The 23,988-nt window shown below is 38.1% G+C and overlaps 1 protein-coding gene across 5 annotated transcripts in view; it reads left to right on the top strand.

The window, feature by feature from the left end:
- The window catches only part of EPC1 (enhancer of polycomb homolog 1), a 112,882-nt gene that overhangs the window by 87,218 nt on the left and 1,676 nt on the right, over window positions 1–23,988 (top strand). For 3 of the 5 annotated variants that reach the window (XM_015146767.3, XM_015146765.3, XM_028826147.2), the window contains exons 3-14: window positions 11–156; window positions 554–760; window positions 1,097–1,245; window positions 2,319–2,478; window positions 6,369–6,545; window positions 6,628–6,717; window positions 6,799–6,947; window positions 8,575–8,927; window positions 20,182–20,300; window positions 20,381–20,449; window positions 21,290–21,431; window positions 21,542–21,905. In XM_015146767.3, coding sequence (XP_015002253.1) covers window positions 11–156; window positions 554–760; window positions 1,097–1,245; window positions 2,319–2,478; window positions 6,369–6,545; window positions 6,628–6,717; window positions 6,799–6,947; window positions 8,575–8,927; window positions 20,182–20,300; window positions 20,381–20,449; window positions 21,290–21,431; window positions 21,542–21,905 — 2,125 coding nt within the window. The remainder of the gene's footprint in view (window positions 1–10; window positions 157–553; window positions 761–1,096; window positions 1,246–2,318; window positions 2,479–6,368; window positions 6,546–6,627; window positions 6,718–6,798; window positions 6,948–8,574; window positions 8,928–20,181; window positions 20,301–20,380; window positions 20,450–21,289; window positions 21,432–21,541; window positions 21,906–23,988) is intronic. The other 2 variants (XM_015146768.3, XM_015146766.3) reach the window with 1 other exon arrangement.

Below are 23,988 nucleotides of genomic sequence, written 5' to 3'. Positions count from 1 at the left end.
CTTCTGTCAGCTTTTAGTTTGGATGCTGAACAGCCAGATTATGATTTGGATTCTGAAGATGAAGTATTTGTGAATAAACTGAAAAAGAAAATGGACATCTGCCCATTGCAATTTGAGGAGATGATTGACCGCCTAGAAAAAGGCAGTGGTCAGCAGGTACAATTTCATTTGTATATAACAAGTATATACATATTCTGTGTAAAGAACTGTATTGTATGGAAAGAATGTGAGATTGTAGGTTGGGGGTAATCAGGCAGACTTTAGAGTTAAAAAGTATGAATTCAAATCTCATATCTGCTTGTCAGTAACCTGTGTAATCTTGAGCAACATGTTTAAATTTTTCTGTGCCTCGGTTCCCCTGGGATTGTTGTAAAGATTAAATAATGTATATAAAGCACCCTAGTTCAGTGACTGACATGGATAATGTACTCCTCAAGTTTCCCATTTGTTAATAATGTTGTAGTATCGATTATTGTCCTTTAAATTTAGAAGTAAATACTGATGAACCTTGTATGTGTGTTGTATGAAAATGACATAATGGTTTTACATTTAGCCAGTCAGTCTGCAGGAAGCCAAACTACTGCTAAAAGAAGATGATGAACTAATTAGAGAAGTTTATGAATATTGGATTAAAAAGAGAAAAAACTGTCGAGGGCCATCTCTTATTCCATCAGTAAAACAAGAAAAGCGAGATGGTTCCAGCACAAATGATCCTTATGTGGCTTTTAGAAGGCGTACTGAAAAAATGCAGACTCGAAAAGTAAGTGAATTTGAAGAATTTTTTTGATAGTTATTTATATAATAATTATAGTTATGACTATCTCAATACTATAGTTTAATTTATATTCAAATATGACTTTCCAATTATAAGAAAAATACTTAAATTGAACTTAAGATTTATTATGCAGCTGTTAATGTTATATTTTAATGTTAATCCATTTAGAAATCAATACAAAATTGATTTCCTGGTGATCTGTGCTCCCTTTTATTGTCTTTAAATTCTAATTTAACCCTTCAAATATATAAATTTAATGGGTCAGTAACTATACCACTAGTTAGAAATACTTACATTAAACAAGCAACTTCACATTTGCAGAATCGCAAAAATGATGAAGCCTCTTACGAAAAAATGCTTAAGCTGCGACGAGATCTAAGTCGAGCTGTTACTATTCTAGAGATGATAAAAAGAAGAGAAAAAAGTAAAAGAGAGCTATTGCACTTAACACTGGAAATTATGGAAAAGAGGTAATGTATATTTTAATAATGTCAGAGGAAGTATAGTGCCATTAACATTTTGTATATTGAGTTAATTTATTTCCTATGTAATAATCTAATTACAGAAATATCTTTTTTTAATAATAGAGACTTTAAATTTGTGGTATGATACTTTTTACACTTTTACATGTTTTCCTCTATTTTCTTTAAAAGTGACTGGATTCGCTTAACACTGGACTGTTAAATAGAAAAGGGTAAAGAAAGAGGGGGAAAGGCCCATATATCTTACCACTCAAGCATTTGGCAAGGTACACAATGAAAACTTAAAAAAAAAAAAAAAAACCCTGCCCTATTTCTAGACCCTATCCCCAAAGAAAACCACTTTTAAATTTCTTGTGGTTACTTTTAGAAAAATTGCTTTTAAAGCCCAGGCAATTCTAATTAGCAGAAAGATCCATAGCACCATTTTAGGCATTACTTTCAACTTCTTCACCAAATCTTTCACCAAAATTGCTACATTAAAATTCCAACTTTTGATTTCTTCCCCACAGTCCTCTATTTATATGCCATGATAACGCTATAAGCCAAAAAAGTAAAAGGAAGAAACAAAAGGAATTATGTAATCTTTAATTTTAAGAGACATTGAATAGTCAAAGTTTAACTACAATCTTGCCTTAAATGTAATTGGTGTTTATAATTACATCCCAGTCAGCTAGTTATTAATGGTTATAAAGATAAATACTTACAAAATTAACTTTCCAAAATTTTCTTCTTTTTCCTGCTTTATTTAGGTATAATTGACAAATAAAAATTACATATTTTGTATGTTGATCAAAGGGTACAAACTTACAGTTATGAAATGAGTAAGTTCTGGAGACGTAATGTACAGCATGGTTAATAACAATGTATTATATACTTGAAATTTGCTAAGAGTAGATCTTAAGTAATCTCACCATATATACACACAAGGTAATTATGTGAGGTGATGGATATGTTAATTAGCTTGATTGTGGTAATCATTTCACAGTATAAATGTATATCAAAACATCACATTGTATTCCTTAAATATATATAATTTTAAACTTTCATTTGTATAATTTTAGGTATAATTTGGGCGATTACAATGGAGAGATCATGTCTGAGGTTATGGCACAGAGACAGCCAATGAAACCTACTTATGCCATCCCCATCATCCCTATTACTAATAGCAGTCAATTTAAACACCAGGAAACAATGGATGTGAAGGAGTTCAAAGTTAATAAGGTGATTAATGTTTTTGTGATAATAGTATAATGGGATGGTGTTTTATCATCAGAATGAAGGTTAAAAAGAAAAATACATATAGGCTGGGCACGGTGGTTCATGCCTGTAATCCCAGCACTTCGGGAGACGGAGGTGGGTGGATCACCCGAGGTCAGGAGTTGGGGACCAGCCTGACCAACATGGTGAAACGCCGTCTCTACTAAGAATACAAAAAAATTAGCCAGGCGTGGTGGCATGCGCCTGCAATCCCAGCTATTCGGGAGGCTGAGACAGGAGAATTAATTGAACCCAAGAGGTACAGGTTGCAGTGAGCCGAGATCGCACCACTGCACTACAGCCTGGGTGACAAAGCAAGATTCCATCTCAAAAAAAAAAAAAGATAAAAAAAGATAAATACATATAAACCCCACCTTAATGTATACTGCAATGATTGTGCCATAATATGAAGAAAAGCAGAATTTTAATCTATAATTAAAATTTTATTTTTGTTTCTCTTCCTTATAAAGGGAAGCTTTTGTTACTATATCTGATAAAAGGAAAAATCCTCCTTTTACAAGTTGTAGGATTATGAAGTATTGAAATAATTCATACAAAATATGGAGAGTTAGGGAGAAAGAGATGAAATCCTCCCTGATCAGATGAGTTTTTCTTTCTTTCTTTTTTTTTTTTTTTTGAGACGGAGTCTTGCTCTTCACCCAGGCTGGAGTGCAGTGGCCGGATCTCAGCTCACTGCAACCTCCACCCCCCGAGTTTAAGCGATTCTCCTGCCTCAGCTCCCCTAGTAGCTGGGACTACAGGTAGCGTGCGCCACCATGCTGGGCTAATTTTTGTAATTTTAGTAGAGATGGGGTTTCGCCATGTTGGCCAGGCTGGTCTCAAACTCTTGACCTCAGGTGATCCGCCCGTCTCGGCCTCCCAAAGTGCTGGGACTACAGGCGTGAGCCACCGAACCCGGCCTCAAAGTTTTTCTGTCTTTTGTGGACACAATCGTGTATAAGAAGGAATTTTGGTATCTTAATAGTTTGTAATATAATGATTTAGAAATGGAAATATTTGACAGATTAGTATTTAAACAAATCACAATTTGTGAAGAATAAAATTTGTGAGAGGAAATAAAATTAGTGAAGGGAAACCGAGGTAAATAAAGGGGAGCCGTTAATTAAGTGGCACTTTCTTGGAAAGTGTACATCTGAGGAAAAAGTACCTTATGCATTTTTTTGTATGAAATTTTTCATGACTGGACGAGTGGTTCATGCCTGTAAGTAATCCCAGCACTCTGGGAAGCCAAGGCGGGCGGATCATGAGGTCAGGAGATCGAGACCATCCTGGCTAACACGGTGAAACCCCATCTCTACTAAAAACACACAAAAATTAGCCAGGTGTGGCGGGGGGCGCCTGTAGTCCCAGCTACTTCAGAGGCTGAGCAGGAGAACGGCGTGAACCCGGGAGGCGGAGCTTGCAGTGAGCCAAGATGGCGCCACTGCACTCCAGCCTGGGCGACAGAGTGACTCCGTCTCAAAAAAAAAAAAAAAAATGTTTCTTGAAACTTTGCATCTACCATACCAGTTAATTTGAGGAATGGGCAAATTTGTCATCAGTTTTATCTCCCCTGTGTCATTTAATATCATTCTCACACAGGTGTTTTTTTTGTGTGGTAAACAGACCTTCCAGCCTGAATATACAACCTGCCACACCAGTTTGAATGAATGATGATTTCCCCAACCTGGACTTTTTTTGGAGGGGACCGGGGGGAGGTGTTTAAAGCAGTGCCAGGGACCAGACCATTTTGTGAAAAAACATGGACTTTTTTTTTTTCCCCACTTTGTTAACGTAGACATTTTGATTTTTAAAAAACGTAGGGGAGGATGGGAGGAAGAATAGAATTATTCTCGTTACTCTCTTCAGTAATCTGGAAAGTTAGAACTGTGCCCCAAAATACTGGTTTAGTTTACTCATGTAAGTTTTTATTTAAATTTTGCATTTATCTAAATTTTATGTCCTGCATTTATAATATATTTGTTCTAAATGTATCTTTAAAGCTTAATGGGATTGTTTCCACTGTTACTGTTTTTTTTTTTTTTTTTTTTTTTTTTTTTTGAAACGGAGTCTGGCTCTGTTGCCCAGGCTGGAGTGCAGTGGCGCAATCTTGGCTCACTGCAACCTCCGCCTCCTGGGTTCAAGCAATTCTCCTGCCTCAGCCTCCCAAGTAGCTGGGATTACAGGCGCCCACTACCACGCCCAACTAATTTTTGTATTTTTAGTAGACCGGGTTTCACCGTGTTAGCCAGGATGGTCTCAATCTCCTGACCTCATGATCTGCCCGCCTCGGCCTCCCAAAGTGTTGGGATTACAGGCATGAGCCACCCTGCCCGGCCTCCCACTCTTAACTGTTTTAATGTGGTCCCCCAATCTGAGCCCTACATGATTTTGTGAACTACTTTAGTATTATCCTTCAGTTTTCATATTTTAAGATTAATTATCCTATTCTTTGCTTTCCTCTGTAGTATGTGCCACTCAGCTTAAAAGTTACTTACTTTAGGCGAGGTGCGGCAGCTTACGCCTATAATCCCAACACTTTGGGAGATAGACGCAGGCAGATCACTTGAGGTCAAGAGTTTGAAACCAGCCTTGCCAACATGGCGAAACCCCATCTCTACTAAAAATACAAAAAAAATTAGCCGGGTGTGGTAGCGCGAGCCTGTAATCCCAGCTACTTGGGAGGCTGAGGCAGGAAAATCACTTGAACCTGGGAGGCAGAGATTGCAATGAGCCGAGATCGCACCACTGTACTCCAGCCTAAGTGACAGAGCAAGACTCCATCTCAAAAAAAAAAAAAAAAAGAAAAGAAAAAAGTAATAGATAATAATGTAGTCCTCAAGCACTGCCCTAGCTGATGGTTGATGTTAATTTTTAAATAACGTTTTGCATTGCCATGGCCAGCTTTTGATTTGATTATCCTGTCAAATACAACAGTAGAAATTGTAGAGAGATGCCCTATGGTTTGGGAAAGCCATGGTTTCCCCAAAAAACCATAATGTCATAAACTACATAAAACGTAACATAAATATTTAGTGTATTTACATAACCGTGGTGCTTGCCATGATCTTATTCTTTCCGACAAATACAATTTTTGCCACTACTTTACCTTACCTATTGCCTACATATCAAATTCATACTTCTCCCAACCTTTGCCATCATCTGTAATCCATGTTTCTAATGTGCTGTGTTCCATCAGCTCAGTTACTCTTGCCTGTATATTTTATCCTGAATTTCCCCTATTTAATGATTTCATATCTTTATCCATTAAAACTGTTCAAAATTCACCATTTCAGAAAGCTTTCATTGTTCAGCCCGCAAATCCTTACTACTCTTTATTTGTATAACCCCCTCACTCAGTATTATGGCTTTGTTTTCTACTATGTTAACAGTTTTCTGTAGTTTGCTTTCTGTATATACGAAGACATTTTCATTATTATTTGTCCTATATTTATTATTTCATGAGAATAAGGACTAGACAATCCCCTTTTAAAAAAAAATTCTCTTCTAGAATTTTCATAGAAAATTAAGAAAATGAGAGGAACCAGCAGTAAATATACTAATTGCAGTTGTAAGACTTCAGAAGTTGGAGAACTTCTGTTCTCTCCTTTTATTTTAATTGAAACAAAATTGTTTGTGTGATTATATTTAGATTGTAGGATAAATTTATGCTTTCATGGAGGCCAACTTCTCTAGACTTTACACTATAAGATGGCCAAACATAGAGTCTTGTGTCTCTCATGAATATGAATGCCCTCATTATAGCAATAAACTTCTTTTTAAAATTTCCCCCAAAACTGCAAGTGTGTTGAACATGGTTTCTGGTGTATAATTAATTCATGTCTTTGTTGCAGCAAGATAAAGCCGATCTTATCCGACCGAAACGGAAATATGAAAAGAAGCCCAAAGTCTTACCATCGTCTGCCGCTGCTGCTCCCCAACAGACGAGTCCTGCTGCACTGCCAGTTTTCAATGCTAAAGATCTGAATCAGTACGACTTTCCCAGCTCAGACGAAGAACCCCTCTCCCAGGTACAAATACAATTCTCTATGAACGTTGAGGAGGGATATAGGAAGTCACATATCTGACCTACTTTCTTTATTTCATTTAAAGGTTTTGTCTGGCTCTTCGGAAGCTGAGGAAGACAATGATCCTGATGGTCCTTTTGCTTTCCGTAGGAAAGCAGGCTGTCAGTACTATGCTGTAAGTTTCAGACTGTCTTTGTAAATAACAAACTGTTTACCTTTAACTGACAAAATTAAATAATTTGGATTTTTTTTTAAGCCTCACTTAGACCAAACTGGCAACTGGCCTTGGACTAGTCCTAAAGATGGAGGATTAGGGGATGTGCGATATAGATACTGCTTAACTACTCTCACCGTACCCCAAAGGTGTATTGGATTTGCACGAAGACGGGTTGGGCGCGGTGGAAGGTAAGGTATTTCTGTATTCTTAGCAGAAGGATTTTTTAGGCATTAGGGTGATCGAATTTAACTTTTAAAGTCAGGTAATCCCTCTGAACAACTCATTAGTTCCTATGTGCTATTCTTAACTGATTTGTTGACTAAAATATTTTTGTTGCTGTACTACCTGGTTCTTACACATCCATAGCTTTTGTCATAACTCTAATGGGTCCCTAATGAGACCTGCTTTTCTCCGCAAGGTGGAAAACTTCAGATAAATTATCAAGGGATAGAATTGTGAGAAAAGGCAACAGATGAAGACAAGTGTAAATCCTGATTGCGCACAGTGTATTAAGTTAAAGAAACTGCAAAAAAGTTGTTTCACACTAACTAGTATAATGAGTTTAACCTGACAATGAAAAGGATCCGTGCATAACCTGATCTTAACATCCCAGTTTGTCAGGATCTAATTGTTCTTCCTTTGTTTAAACCTTGTAGAATTCCTTCCTTCATACTCTAAATGCCTTTATGCAAGAAGTTGTTTGTATAGGGACAGGAAACAAATGGCAAAACACAAACTCAAGGAATGGAGAGACGTTAATGTATAATGTGTGGGGAAAATTAAAAGGGAAAGCAAATAATGGTATCAAGGCGATTTTTCAGGAAGAAACCTAAGGGTATAATTATGATAAACCAATGGCTTATACATATATTTTTTTTGTCTTTAACTCTTAATTGCAGAGGGTTTTTTTATTATTTAAACATTGGTTAAGAATTATCTAGGCACTAAAATACATTTTATTTAGTCCGTTTTTTTCCATCACTATGTTGACATCAGGAGCAGTGAAAATTCTCTACATTGGCTATATTTTATTCTATTACTAACATTAATCAATGTTATTTTGAATTGGAGTCATTTATAATGTTTATATAAATAACAAGAGGCCAGGCATGGTGGCTCACACCTGTAATCCCAGAACTTTGGGAGGCCAAGGTGGGTGGATCACCTGAGGTCAGGAGTTTGAGACCAGCCTGACCAACATGGGGAAACCCCATCTCCACAAAAAACACAAAAATTAGCTGGGCATGGTGGCAGGCGCCTGTAATCTCAGTTACGTGGGAGGCTGAGGCAGGAGAATCACTTGAACCCCGGGGCGTAAGTTGCAATTAACCAAGATCGCACAATTGCACTCCAATCTGGGTGACAGAGTAAAACTCCATCTCAATCAATCAATAACATAAGAATATATCCTCTAGAGTAGTGGATCTCAAATATTTTGTCTATAAGAAATGTTAATGGTATAAAATACTATGTTTTTTGTTGCTTTTCTTCTTTTTTCGCCCTTTCCCCCCAAAAGAATGAAGTTTTTGCTTAAATATAGAATAAATGTGTTCGCAACATTTTATAAAGCATTCATTTTGGTGCTTTGTAATGGAAGTGAAAATCTTTGATTGAAAAACCATTTGTTAAAAGAACTTTTATTAGAAATTGAGATTGTAGCCTATAAGAACCAAATACTAAAATAATCAACTTTAAAGCTTTAAATATTCAGTATGAGTTGGCCTTTTGGCAGTTGGGGGGAAAAGGAAAAAGATTTCATATATAATCTTTGAATAGCTATTTTAAATAACTGTTTCTTATCTGATTTTTTAATAGGGTCTTACTGGACAGAGCTCATTCAGACTATGACAGTGTGTTTCACCATCTGGATTTGGAAATGCTTTCCTCACCACAACATTCTCCAGTCAATCAGTTTGCCAATACCTCAGAAACAAATACCTCGGACAAATCTTTCTCTAAAGACCTCAGTCAGATACTAGTCAATATCAAATCATGTAGATGGCGGCATTTTAGGCCTCGGACACCATCCCTACATGACAGTGACAATGATGAACTCTCCTGTAGAAAATTATATAGGAGTATAAACCGAACAGGAACAGCACAACCTGGGACCCAGACATGCAGTACCTCTACGCAAAGTAAAAGTAGCAGTGGTTCAGCACACTTTGGTATGTTGACTGTTATGATGTACATTTCTATAGAAATATCAGGTCCAACCATTTGCCATTTGTTTGACTGTGTGGTCTGTTACATTTATGGCTTAAAGTCCTTTTCTCTGAAACAGTTAAAAAAAAAAAAAAGAAAAAGAAAAAGAAAGATCTTGGTCTAAGTATTTATTTGAATCCTGTTGCTATAGGAGTTTGTATGTATGTGTCTTCATTTAAACATACCTGCGTACAAAGATGGTTTATTTCTATTTAATATGTGACATTTGTTTCCTGGATATAGTCTGTGAACTACAAGATTTATCATATTTTTCAATAATATGAGAAGAAAATGGGCCATAAATTGTTAACTGTTTTATGTTCAGATATTTCTCTAGTTTTTACCTAGTCTTCTTTAACATAGAGACCAGCAAGTGAATATATATTCATAACCTTATATGCTGACACAGTAATTCAGAATAATTTATTAAAGATAAACTAATTTTTCAGAGAAGAACATTTAAAGGATTAATATTTTTGAAACGTTTCAGATAATATCTATTTGATTATTGTGGCTTTTATTTGAAATGTGTCTAAAATAAATGCTGTTTATTTAAAATATTCCTATAATCTTAGCTGTCTGTTTTAAAGCATAAGTTTGTGTTATTTGAAGCATATATATTGTAGAAATTCACTATTGAATTATGTTACTACTGATTTTTGTAAAGGTAATCTAAGGACTCTAAAGATATTTCTTGTTCCCCTAATTCACCCTGTAGGATTATAGTTAAACTGCTTCATAAATATGAACATTTGCTCTGATTCTTAAAGACCTCCAGAAAATGTTCCGTAAACTAGTTTACTTGGTGGTTAAAAAATGTACAGTTGACTCCTGAACAACATGAGGGTTAGGGGCACCTCCCCATGCAGTCCAAAATTCATGTATAACTTTGACTCCCCAAAAACTTGACTAATAGCCTGCTCCTGACCAGAATTACCAATAACATAAACAGTCCATTAGTCTGTTAACATAAACAGTCCAAACATACATATTTTGTATGTTATATGTATTCTGTACTATATTCTTAAAACAAGCTAGGAAAAAGAACATGTTACTAAGAAATTTATAGAGCCAGGCATGGTGGCTCATTCCTGTAATCCCAGCACTTTGGGAGGCTAAAGTGGGCAGATTGCTTGACCCCAGGAGTTCAAGACTAGCCTGGGCAACATGGTGAAACCCCATCTCTACAAAATATACAAAAATTAGCTGGGTGTGGTAGTGAGCGCCTGTAGTCTCAGCTACTCAGGAGACTGAGGTGGTAGCAGCCCAGAAGGTCGAGGCTGCAGTGAGCCGAGATCGTGCCACTGCCTTCCAGCCTTCACAGCAAAGCAAAACCCTGTTTCAAAAAAAAAAAAAAGAAATTCATAAAGGAAAGAAAATACATTACATTTACTAATCATTAAGTGTAAGTGGATCATCATAAAGGTCTTTATCCTCGTCATCTTCACATTGAGGAGAAGGAGGGGTTAGTCTTGTCATCTGAGGGGTGACAGAAGCAGAAGATAATTTACAAATAAGTGGACCCAGGCAGTTCAAACCCATGTTATTCAAGGGTCAGCTGTACTTCTGTGAAATGGAAGTCTTTCAGCTCATGAGAAAAATAATCACAATTCAGAAATCAACTGGAAGATAAAGCTATTTTAGGGCTGAATAGCTTATTTATAATCCCATTAATGTTACTGTCTTTATCACCAAAAGCCAGTTTCTCTCTACTTTTATAGTCTTAAGAATCAAAATAAAGAACTTTTCAATAAAGACTTAAATATAGTGTTAGTGTAGAGGTTTTAACAGTATAAACTTCTCATAGGTTACCCTGGTAATGAAGCTTTCTAAGCTGTAAAAAATTGAGACCTCTCAGAAAATAGGCATGTTCTGTCAATCTCTATCTTCTCCACCCCTTAAATAGAGAAGTTGAAGTGTATAACTATCCTAAATATTTAAGAATTTTATAATGCTCTTTTTTTTGAAAAATGTTTTGCTCTACTGCTTTAAATAGGCATATTAATAAGAGCTGTAAAACTTGGTTGATTTGTGTTTGCCAAAGAACATTAAAAGATGAGCATTACCAAAAGCTTAGCTGAAAAGAAATAATTAGTAACCTTGTAATTTTTCTTCTTTATCATTTCTTTCCCTCATACATGCAATACAACTATTTATTTATGTATTTAAGACTGGATCTTTCTCTGTCAGCCAGACTGGAGTACAGTGGCACAGTCATGGCTCACTGCAGCCTCAACTTCCCAAGCTTAAGCGATCCTCCCACCTCAGCCTCCTGGGTAGCTAGGACTGCAGGCGTATGCCACCATGGCTGGCTAATTTTTTGTAAGAGACAGGGTCTCTCTGTGTTGCCCAGGCTGATCTCAAACTCCTGGCCTCAAGTGATCCTCCTGCCTTGGCCTCCCAAAGTGCTAGGGTTTCAGAGGTGAGCCACTGCACCCAGCCTTGATACTACTTTTTAAAAATGAGTTTATCTATTTTTTTTCCTATTGTCTTAATTATTTTCAATTTCTCCTTAAACTTTGCTAGATCTTGTAATACTTAGAGGATAGATACCTACAGACTACTGTAGGGTGACACTATTCATTTATATTTGTGAATATTCCAGAGACCTAAAGCTTTTCTCTGCATACTCTATAGAGTATATTGCAGTGCACCCATATCATAAGTGCATTTCACTTAATCCAACTCCAGACCCCTGAAGGAAAAAAAAGAAAATTTAGGCCAGGCGTGATGGCTCATGCCTGTAATCCCAGGACTTTGGGAGGCTGAGGCCGGCAGATCACCTGAGGTCAGGAGTTCCAGACTAGCCTGGCTAATATGACGAAACCCGGTCTCTACTGAAAATACAAAAATTAGCGGGGCATGATGGCGGGTGCCTGTAATCCCAGCTACTCAGGAGGCTGAGGCAGGGAGAATGGCTTGAACTTGGGAGTCAGAGGTTGCAGTGAGCCGAGATTATGCCATTGCATTCCAGCCTGGGCGACAGAGCGAAACTCCATCTCAAAAAAAAAAAGAAAAAAGAAAATGTAGCAGCTCAAATGTTACACAGAATTCTAAATACAATTTACTGAAAGAATATATTCTCCAGAGTGAGCCTGGAGTAGGGGAAGTTGAATGTGTTGCTCCTCTTACAGCATGAGTGTCTGCATTGCCACTTTATTCATAGGTTAAGCATCTTACCTCATTCAGTAGTAATTGTGATTTTAAAGATAATTTTTAATTTTCATATGGCATGGCCCCCACATACAAACCAGACTACTTCCTCTGGCAGTTAACCAAAGAAACTCTGATGTAGTCTGATGCCAGCAGAAAAACTGGCAGCGTTGGGCTTATTAAAAGAGTCAGGCCAGGCACGGTAGGTCATGCTTGTAATCCCAGCACTTTGGGAGGCCGAGGCGGGCAGATCGCCTGAGATCACCTGAGGTCAGGAGTTCAAGACCAGCCTGGCCAACATGGCAAAACCCATCTCTATTAAAAATATAAAAATTGGCCAGGCGCGGTGGCTCACGCCTGTAATCCCAGCACTTTGGGAGGCCAAGACGGGCGGATCACGAGGTCAGGAGATCGAGACCATCCTGGCTAACATGATGAAACTCTGTCTCTACTAAAAAAAAAAAGAAAATTAGCCGGGCATGGTGGCAGGCGCCTGTAGCCTCCCAAGTAGCTGCTGGGGAGGCTGAGGCAGGAGAATGGCGTGAACCCGGGAGGCGGAGCTTGCAGTGAGCCGAGGTGGCGCCTCTGCACTCCAGCCTGGGTGACAGAGCAAGACTCCATCTCAAAAAAAAAAAAGGAAAAAAAAATACAAAAATTAGCCAGACGTGGTGGTGGGTGCCTATAATTCCAGCTACTCAGGAGGCTGAGGCAGGAAAATCGCTTGAACCCAGGAGGTGGAGGTTGCAGTGAGACAACATCACGCCACTGCACTCCAGCCTGGTTGACAGGGCAAGACTCCGTCTCAAAATAAATAAATAATAAAAATTATGCATGAAACAGAGTATTGACTGCATTTTGACAATGGCCCATCACTTGAGGCCAGGTGTAGAATTTTCCACTTGTAGTATCAGGTCAATGCAGAGAAGGTTTTGGTTCTTGGAGCATTTCAGATTTCTGACTTTCATATTAGAGATTGCTCAACTTGTTTATGAGTTTGGAAGTTAACTATTTTGTAAAATACAAGTCACCTGATAAAGCTTTGCTGCTATTTAAGCCAAACATATGAGTTATAATATAGCCATTTCTGAATATTCAATCATTGTTTTTTTTGTTTGTCTTGTTTTTGAGACGGAGTCTTGCTCTGTTGCCCAGGCTGGAATACAGTGGCATGATCTCAGCTCACTGCAACCTCCACCTCCCCGGTTCAAGCAGTTCTCTGCCTCAGCCTCCCAAGTAGCTGGGATTACAGGCACCCACCACCATGCCTGTTTTTGTATTTTTAGTAGAAACAGGGTTTCACCATCTTGGCCAGGCTGGTCTTGAACTCCTGACCTCATGATCCACCCATCTCGGCCTCCCAGAGTGCTGGGATTACAGGCGTCAGCCACCGTGCCTGGCCTTTTTTTCGAGACACAGTTTCACTCTGTCTCTCAGGCTGGAGTGCCATGGCGTGATCTCACTCACTGCAACCTCTGCCCGCTGGCTTCAAGTGATTCTCATGCCTCAGCCTCCTAGGTAGCTGGGATTACAGGGGCACACCACCACACCCAGCTAATTTTTGTATTATTAGTAGAGATGGGGTTTCACCATGTTGGCCAGGCTGGTCTTGAACTCTTGACCTCAAGTGATCTGCCCACCTTGGCCTCCCAAAGTGCTGGGAGTTTTAAGTTAAATCGGAAATTCTAAATGAAGATAATAGAAGTCCATTTTAGTAAAGTGCATGAGCTTTAATATGCTCATTTTATAGTCTGTTTCAGCTACTCAGAATCTTTTTTACTTTCCTTCCCACTCTTGACTATTTTGCATATTTGTATAGCCTGAGCAGTCAGGTATTAGGCTTCCTAATACCCGAGTATTGTGTGAGTTAGGTGTGTTGAGTGCTTGGTCCTCTGGATACCGTGCAGCAGGATAGCACAGTGGTAAGGACTGGGAAAGACCATATGTGTATATGGAATTTTGGGGGCTAGGTTTTAGTACTTAAGGATAAATTGTATATTTTTAATAATCTTCAGTTAATAGGTGATTTTGGACAGTTTCCAAATACAGTTTTGTTTTTTGTTTTTTGTTTTTTTAACTCACAAAAGCACCTTGGGAAGTTGAGTGTTCAGTGACTGAGTATTCATTTGCATAAGGACTCTTATGTAAGAGTCCTTATATAATTCAGAAAGACTGGAAACAAAGTGATTTTTAAGCTAGTGAATTCCTAATTTCCAGTAAAATTTCACCAGCATTCTGAATTATTTTTCTAAGCTTTCATATCTGCAGTAAAGATTTGGTTTATTTTTATAAACGAATAGGAGATACGTGGTTAGAATGATATGTTCCAAGTCTTAATATCTATAACTTAGTGCAATTTAGTTTGTAACATAACATTTTAATCTTACTGTGGAAAAGGAACTCTAGATTTGAGCACTGAATATTTTGTAAGGTTTTGTGAATCTGCAGGACCTTGACTTTATTCAAATGTGTTCCAAAATTCAGAATTTTTGTTTCTTTTTTTTTTTTTTTTTTGAGACAGAGTCTTGCTCTGTCGCCCAGGCTGGAGTGCAGTAGCACAATCTTGGCTCACTGCAACCTCCGCCTCCTGGGTTCAGCAATTCTCCCACCTCAGCCTCCCGAGTAGCTGGGACTACAGGTGCGCACCACTACACCTGGCTAATTTTTGTATTTTTTTAGTAGAGATGGGGTTTTACCATATTGGCCAGGCTGGTCTCAAACTCCTGATCTCGTGAGCCTCCGTGCCCAGCCTCAGAACTTTTTTGCTATAGAAGGTGGATTATTACATAACATCTGTAGCAGAGTCCGGAGTAGCACCTGTAGTAAAATACATTAATAGTTCTATACTCATATAATAAAGTGCAAGAATATTCACACTAAGAGGAATATTTGACTGCAGATAATCTCTTGTTCAATCATTCATAGCCAGATGAGGTCAGGTCTGGTCATAGTTTGCCAACAAATGAATTACAACAAACTTTGGTTTTCAAATTAGATTTCTAGATGGCTGATAAGGGCTCGTGAATCCTGTCAACTCAGTCTCATTAATTTAGGAGATCATACTTTAATAACTGCCTGAAGAATCATTTTGCTTTATATTTCTTTAAAGTTATCTTTTGTTTTATATTAAAATAATGTTTGGCCTGTGTACTAAAAGAAATTTCTAATTCATGGTCTTTAGGCATTTGGGGTTACTTTTGGTTTTATTAAAAACAAAGTATACATTTTGAGGGGCCGGGTGCTGTGGTTCACGCCTGTAATCCCAGCAGTTTGGGAGGCCAAGGCAGGTGGATCAGGAGTTCAAGACCAGCCTGGCAAACATGGCGAAAACTCCGTCTCTACTAAAAATACAAAAACTATCCTGGTGTAGTGGCACACACCTGTAATCCCAGCTACACGAGAGGCTGAGGCAGGAGAATCGCTTGAACCCGGGAGGCCTGGGCAACAGAGTGAGACTCCCCCACCCAAAAAAAGTGTACATTTTGGTAATCTAAACTCCATCTTTCACGGCTGAATGTTTCCTTAGCACCCATCACTTTCCCCTCAGCTTCTCTCCTTTGATCATCTCCGTCGATGACCTTTAGCTATAAGAGTACAGTGCACAGAGCAGCAGTCTGAGCTATAGGCTGTCCAGCTGCTGATGCACCGTACCATGACTTCCCTGTAGTACAAGTGGACTCAGAGTCTTAGGCTGCGTGCAGTGGCTCACGCCTGCAATCACAGCACTTTGGGAGGCCAAAGCAAGGGTGGATTGCTTGAGCCTAAGGAGTTCAAGACCAGCCTGAGCAACATGGTGAAACTCCCATCTCTACAAAAAATAAAAAAATTAGCCAGGCATAGTGGTGCTCGCCTATAGTCCCAGCTAGAGCTACTTGGGAGGCTGAAGTGGGAGGACCAGTTGAGCCCAGGAGGTCGAGGCTGCAGTGAGCCCATATCACACCACTGCACTCCAGCTTAGGCAACAGAGTGAGACCCTGTCTCAAAAAAAAAAATTCTGCCCCAGAGAATTGGTTACTTAGAAGCTACCAAAACAAAGGTAGTTTCTACTTCTGCCTAAGTATTTCTAGTGAAGGTAAATTTAACAACTTTCTAGATCGAGTTATTTGAGGATCTTGGTTAGCACATTTGTCTATGTATTGAACCAAAAACTGCCTTCTTAAATTTAAAGTTGCAGGTCCCTGGTTTGCTCATGGAAGTATACCGAGTGAGTTTGCTCCCCTTCCGGCATCATGATGGCCTTCACACAGTTGAAGTCCTATCATGCTTCCTTTCCTAGTCCCATTCCTGGTTAAATATTTGGAGCTTTTAATCCCATCCCACACATAGGATTCTCCCTGCATAGACCCTTGTTTGTCAGGTGCTCTAGGTATGCGGGCTTTTTAAGCACTTGATTCATACTGTTGGTACATCAGAAGTTAGATTTCTTATAAATATTAAATCCAAGAATTTTTGTCTATTTTTCAATTTAAAATCTCATTGCTCTGGGGTTCTCTTTTCCTTCCACTACTACATCTGTGTGACCTCAGAAGTTTCTTCATCTCTAGGTGAGGTTGTAGGAAGAAATCCTACAACCTCCAAGAGTCCTTCCTGACCTCAAAACTTTCTGGTTTTGTGTAAGGATTCTGACTCTAGATTTGGTCCTCTGTCAGCAACAACCATCTTGCCCACCTTTGTGTGAATTACAAACTTGATTCCCACACCATATCAAGAGGTAAACATACAACCTAAAAATGTTCTACCTTGATATCTCAATCCATTCATAGACATTTAGAGAGGGTGAGGGTGGTCATTTTTGTCTTATTTCCATTTAGCATTTGGTTAGACTTTCAGGTTATAATGGTATCATGACCTGAGGTCATCTCAGGATAAAGACCCGGGAACTTTTTCTGGATAAATAATGTATACAACCCAGTTCAGATTTCATTTGCCCATATTTACTACCTTTGTCCAAGTTTTTCTACTCATTCACACTAGAACCTTCTTTAGGAATTGAACTTTATTTCTCAGAAGAAATATAAAACCTTAGCATCTCATAGCTGAAAAGGACCTTAATGATCACCTAATTTAATCTCATTCTCATTTTATTTATGTATGTATTTATTTTTAAGATGAAGTCTCGCTCTGTGGCCCACGCTGGAGTGCAGTGGTGCAGTCTTAGCTCACCTCTGCCTCCTGGGTTCGAGCGATTCTCGTGCCTCAGCCTCCTGAGTAGCTGGGATTACAGGCGTGCGCCACCACGCCTGGCTAAATTTTTGTATTTTTAGTAGAGACGGGGTTTCACCATGTTGGTCATGATGGTCTCAAATTCCTGACTTCAGGTGATCCACCCGCCTCAGCATCACAAAGTGCTAGGATTACAGACGAGAGCCATGGCGCGCACCCTGTCTTTCTCATTTTAGATGAAGACACAGAGTCCCAAAAGATCTAACTTTCCCAGGAATAGAGAGCTAGTTATGATAGAGCTGAGGACTAAGAATGTCAAGGTCTTTTGGCCCCTAGACCATGGTTTTTGTTACCACCACTTTCAACTTAAGGGTTGCTCTGTGCATTTTTCTTAGACTATTTGCCAAAAGTGTCCAGGAAAAATTTCATAACTAGACTCTGTAGAAGACAGCAATATCTAACAAATAGGCCAACATAGTAATCTAAAATGTTGATTGCATTTTTTCTTTTTTTTTTTTTTGAGACAGAGTCTCACTCTGTCACCCAGGCTGGAGTGCAGTGGCCTGGTATCAGCTAACTGCAACCTCCACCTCCCGGGTTCAAGCGATTCTCCTGTCTCAGCCTCCCAAGTAGCTGGGAATACAGGCTCATGCCACCACACCCAGCTAATTTTTGCATTTTTAATAGAGACGGGGTTTCACTATCTTGGTCAGGCTGGTCTCGAACTCCTAACCTCGTGATCCACCCATCTTGGCCTCCCAAAGTGTTGGGATTATAGGTGTGAGCCACTGCACCTGGCCTTGATTGCATTTTTATTTCCAAGTCTGTATTAGGAAGAAGTTAACAGTTGTTAAGAAGTGAAATTCACAAGACCTTCAAAGACCCAGGATTAAGATGTTAAATAAGGCAAAAATATTTGGACTTTATTCATGTGAATTTCTAATTAGTTCCTGATAAATGTTTAATTAAACACACACACCAGCAAAGTTCTACAAAAGAATACTTTCTTTCATCTATATAGACTTTCATACATAGACATTCAGTGAATGCTAAATTATGGTTTTTCTATATATGTAATGACCTGACCTTCCAAAAATGGTTTGCTTTTAAATTTACTGAGCATTCTGTACTAGAAAAGCCAAGGCTTAGGCCACACACTCAAACGTAGGAAATTCAGCTGTAAATCTCAAAAATATATTGGCAAAAGTATCTAGTGAATCAAGGATCCTTACATTTAAATAATTGCTTTTCGTGGATATTTTTTAAACATAAGGAGAATATTAACTATGAAATTGTTTTAGGGCAGCATTGACCTTTTCTTTTTAGATTTTCTTCAAGTTTCAAAACAACACATTTCTGTTTATATGGAAATGATCATGTTGACAGTTATTTTTATGTCAGTATTTAAGGAGCATTCTATTATCAATAAAAATCTTTTCTAAAGATTGCAGATTTGTGAATTACAACCATAGTAGGAAAAGGAGCTCATCAAAGGACAGATGCCAACTGAACAGATTTTAACACACACAGAAAATAAGAAAACCAATTTCCAACAAGAAGTTACTTTTTTGCCCTTGTAACCCAAGAACTTAGTTCGACTCAAGTATGAGAGCCTGTGTAGATACTAATAACTTATGAGGTTTTCTTGAATATTATTTCACAATTTTCTGATCCATTCAAAATATGGCAGAATTTGTACCTAAGCATTTTCTAGTTGTACCAGGCAGAACCTATATCCTGGAGGGTACAGAAAGATTCTTCATGAGTTACATAAGTGAAAATTATAAGACCTGAAGTGATATTCTAGCTAAATTATCAAACTGCAGTTAAACAAGAACAAATTAGGTGACAGTATTTTGAAAACATTAAACTTTAGATTGAGGAAATGTGCATGATTTATGGATTCCCTGGTAGCCAGGGATGCATGATAAATCTTTTTTTGTTTTAATTAATTACTCAAACAAACATCACAGTCTTCTTAAAGACGCCTTTAAAGTCGGAGGTATTGTGATTGTATGTGCTTTTTTTTTTTTTTAATTGGCAAAAAGAGAAAAAGGTTTCCTTTTTAAAAACTGCACACACTTTTTTGGGGGGGTAATAAATGAACATTTTTTTGTTTGTTTTTTTTAGAACTGAGCTCTCCATAGACAAACATAAGTAGCATAACACAGTGTCTTTCCTCAGACATCATTCTGTACAGTAAATCAACATAAACAACTCCGTTCTTATTGACTGGATTTTTTCCAGGTGGGTTAATTGGGTGGGGAAAATTAATTAACCTTAACATTGGAGCCTCTTTTCTTCCTGTTAATCTTAAAGGATGAGTTCTTTAAAAAAAAAAAAAAAAAAGGCAATAAACCAACCAACAACTGTAATCTTTCATATAGAGGAAAATTTTTTAATGACTATAATTAGAAAATATGTAGAACAATTAGTATATATACACAGAGCTGTTAGGGATCATCTGAATGCATTGGGAAGATATGGATTAAATAGAAATCAAATGGTAATTATCAGAATTTCTCTCAAGCTCAGTGCAAAGTTGAATTCCAAATCTATGGATTTTAAAAGCTGATATTACCTTTCTACACTGTCTAGAACAAGTGTCACAGCTTAAAAAAAAAAAAGTGATGTTGAAATTTGGAAAGTGAGAAGTTCTCTTTCCTGTGTTTAATTCAGGAAGTTTAATTTTTTTTTTCTTTAAATTCATGCCAGTCTTGTTAAATGTGGTAGCAGAAACACAGAAATTTTCATTTGGAAGTGATCTTTAGCAGGATCATGATCCTTTGTCAGATGCTTCAATTTTGCACAAATTTCTTTTAATGCAGAATTTTCGTTTTAGTATTGTAAGACATATATGACAGCTGGGCATTTGTATAAAGTGTTTCTTTATTTTATGTTCAGCATTTACAGCCGAACAATACCAGCAACATCAACAGCAACTGGCACTCATGCAGAAACAGCAGCTTGCACAAATTCAGCAACAGCAAGCAAATAGTAATTCCTCCACCAACACATCACAGGTGAGGGATTTGTCTGTCTTATGATTATCCCTCATTGTTTCCCACCAGAGTTCATCTCTAATTACCAACTGTTGTCATAGAACCTTGCATCTAACCAGCAGAAAAGTGGCTTTCGCCTGAATATACAGGGTTTAGAAAGAACACTACAGGTGAGTATGGAAGCTGTTGCCTCTGCTCCCTATTTTAAAAAGTAAAACTAAGCACTTAGTTAAATGAGATGAAGATACTGTCTTCCCGTCTGACCTGTAGTCCGTTAATGTACCTCTTGAATATATAACCCCACCCAGTTCATTCTGTTGGGCATGTTAATTATTATTAAGACTTTTAAAATTATGCAAAAATAACCTTTCCTACTGTTGAAAGAGATAACTTTTAAACCTAAAGCATGATAAATGTTTGCCATTTAAACACATGTAGGACATAAAGCTGAGTCTCTATGCATCTTGCAGGAAAAATTTATTTTTAAAAAGTTGAGGGGCCTATCAATTTCTAGGTTAAATTATGTGATATTTTGTTGCTTCCATTTCTAAAGGGAAAGTTATCTTATCCCAAAGGTACCTTTCATTGTGTGTGTATACATACATGTGTGTGTATAAGTTAGGTGAAGGAAGTTTACGTATTTATTCATTCATTATATGGATTTGCAAATCACTGAAATGTTTACTAGCGTATTTCTTGTCCAACATTTTGTGTTGGAGGTTTGCTGTTTCCACATTATAGAAGGCTTATTTTGGTAATCGACTTATACATATTATATATTGTCACATATGAAGCAAAATTTACAACTTAGATTACTTTTCATTTTTCAAATATATGACTATCAAAAGAGATGATTACTGTTGCATCTCAAGGTACTAAAAAAGAAAGATTTCAGTGGTTTGCCGTTTTTACTTACTATATTCAAACTGATTTTGGTATACATGTGTAGCTTTGCTACTGATTTGATACTAAGTGATACTGATTAGATTTCTTTTGTATTTTCTTTTTAGGGTTTTGTTTCTAAGACTTTGGATTCTGCTAGTGCTCAGTTTGCTGCTTCTGCTTTGGTGACATCAGAACAACTGATGGGATTCAAGATGAAGGATGATGTGGTGCTTGGAATCGGGGTGAATGGTGTCCTTCCAGCCTCAGGTAAGAATAAATAGACATTTAAATTGTTTGGGTTATATTTATAACATATATCTATAATGTAAACAGCAAAGTTGTACATTGTTTAGATGTATGTTTCTTTTTCTCTCTAGGAGTATACAAGGGCTTACACCTCAGTAGTACTACACCAACAGCACTTGTACATACAAGTCCATCAACGGCAGGTTCAGCTTTGTTACAGCCTTCAAATATTACACAGACTTCAAGTTCCCACAGTGCACTGAGTCATCAAGTAACTGCTGCCAATTCTGCAACTACTCAGGTTCTGATTGGGAACAACATTCGATTAACTGTACCTTCATCAGTTGCCACTGTAAACTCTATTGCCCCAATAAATGCACGACATATACCGAGGACTTTAAGTGCTGTTCCATCATCTGCCTTAAAGCTGGCTGCCGCAGCAAACTGTCAAGTTTCCAAGGTCCCATCTTCATCCTCTGTAGATTCAGTTCCAAGGTGAGTAGTTATTTTAGCCTAACATACCTGGAATAGGAGATCTAACTTCAGTCCTCCAGCATTGTTCTTTACCTATTTCTTTGTGCTTCCTGTTCTGTTCTTTTTATACATTAAAAATGTATAGTTGAGAATTGATCATTTTTTTATTCAAGAACTAAACAGTTCTTGAACACTTAATTCAATATTAAGAATTTGAACTAACTGGTATAGTGAATATTGCATATATGATTTGGAATGTCCCTTTCTTGCTATAGCCACAGATTATGCCAGGCATGGTGGTTCACGCCAGTAATCCCAGCACTTTGGGAGGCAGAGGCAGGCAGATCACCTAAGGTCAGGAGTTCAAGACCAGGCGATCCAACATGGTGAAAGGCCATCTCTACTAAAAATACAAAATTAGCCGGGAATGGTGGTGCATGCCTGTAATCCCAGCTACTCAGGAGGCTAAGGCAGGAGAATTGCTTGAACCTGGGAGGTGGAGGTTGGAACAAGCCAAGATTACGCCATTGCACTCCAGCCAGGGCAACAACAGCTAAACTGTCTCCAAAAAAAAAACCTATAATGCTCTCATTTTTCTTCCATCTTTGGATGGAAGGAGTTCTCTTTAGAACGTTTCTTTTATGATTCTTTTTTTCCACAGCTTCTCATGTAAACAGGTAGAATTGATAGAACCCCCCACCCTATCACTGGTGTGCTAAGCTGTTCTTTTTTTTTTTTTTGAGATGGAGTCTTGCTCTGTCACCCAGGCTGGAGTGCAATGGCACGATCTCAGCTCACTGCAACCTCTGCCTCCCAGGTTCAAGTGATTCTCCTGTCTCAGCCTCCTGAGTAGCTGGGATTACACGCATGTGCCACCATGCCTAGCTAATGTTTGCATTTTTAGCAGAGATGGGGTTTCACCATGTTGACCATGCTGGTCTTGAACTCCTGACCTCAGGTGATCAGCCTGCCTCAGCCTCCCAAAGTGCTGGGATTACAGGCATGAGCCACTGCACCTGGCCTTAAGCTATTCTGATTAATGTAAAGACTTACAGTATTCGTGCCAGGTCAACTCTGAAACCATTATTTTTTGTGCTAACTTGCTTTCTTGGATTTCAGTAGACAGTCGAGAATTTTGCTTATGCTCCATTATGTTGTAGAATTAATGGTAGTTACAGTCCTGCTGTCTACAAGGTACTGTGGGAGAAGCAAAAGAAAAAGACAGGTGTTTTCAGTTTAGTTATAACTGCAGCCAGGCATAAAAGAGTGAGAAGTTCGATCATACTAACTGTAGATATCACAAAGCATTATACACTTGTTAAATTAGTTGTATAGATGATGGCTGTAATTTCAGTATAGGGAGAAATCTTTTTTTGCACAGGGAATTCTGGGACTGTTCTAACAAAATAAGACCAGATTCAGTCTGTGTTAGTCTTTGGGCAAAGAGGAGAAAGAAGAAGCATTTCTGGCAGGTGGAGTGAAATACAAATTTGAGGCTGAGTGAAAATACAAAGTTGAGGAAATACAAGTGTTTAGAAGTTAACAAGTAAACTTGTTTTTCTATAGGCTTGGGAAGGTTAGTAGTTGAAATTGGAATGGCAGGAGAAGCCATTCCAGACTCCTGGAGCACTTTAAATGCCAGACTGGTAGACTGACTCTGCCAGGAGTGGCCCAGAAGAAAGCAGGGTTTGTAGCAACGAACTGTGGCCTGTAGTTTCCAAACCATGCATCTCTGTCTGCTTTTGAATTTAAGTAATAGTCATTATCTGCTTAATTCAATCCATTCTTACTAGTATTCTGGGTCTAATTATATAGCTAATCTATCAGCTATAGTTCTGACTCATATTATGATTTTATTGCTGTAGAATTGTTTCACCATGGAATGTTTGCCGTGTATAGAATTTTCATATCACTTGTCCTTTTGTTTTTAAAGATGAAGAAACAGAGATGCAGAGAAGTTAATGTATTTCTCTGAGGACACTCAAAAGTCTAGGCTGTAGGACCACTAGGACCCTCGAGCTCTGTGGCTGTGCCACTTAGCTCCATACATTACACTGATTTAAAGCCTGACATGAATCTCAGTCATGTTTGTTTCCTTTTTAAA

Source organism: Macaca mulatta, chromosome 9, assembly GCF_049350105.2.
Source record: "Macaca mulatta isolate MMU2019108-1 chromosome 9, T2T-MMU8v2.0, whole genome shotgun sequence".
Classification (NCBI taxonomy): domain Eukaryota; kingdom Metazoa; phylum Chordata; class Mammalia; order Primates; family Cercopithecidae; genus Macaca; species Macaca mulatta.
The sequence above is the reverse complement of the archived record's forward strand: the minus strand, read 5'-3'. Positions and strand labels throughout refer to the sequence as shown.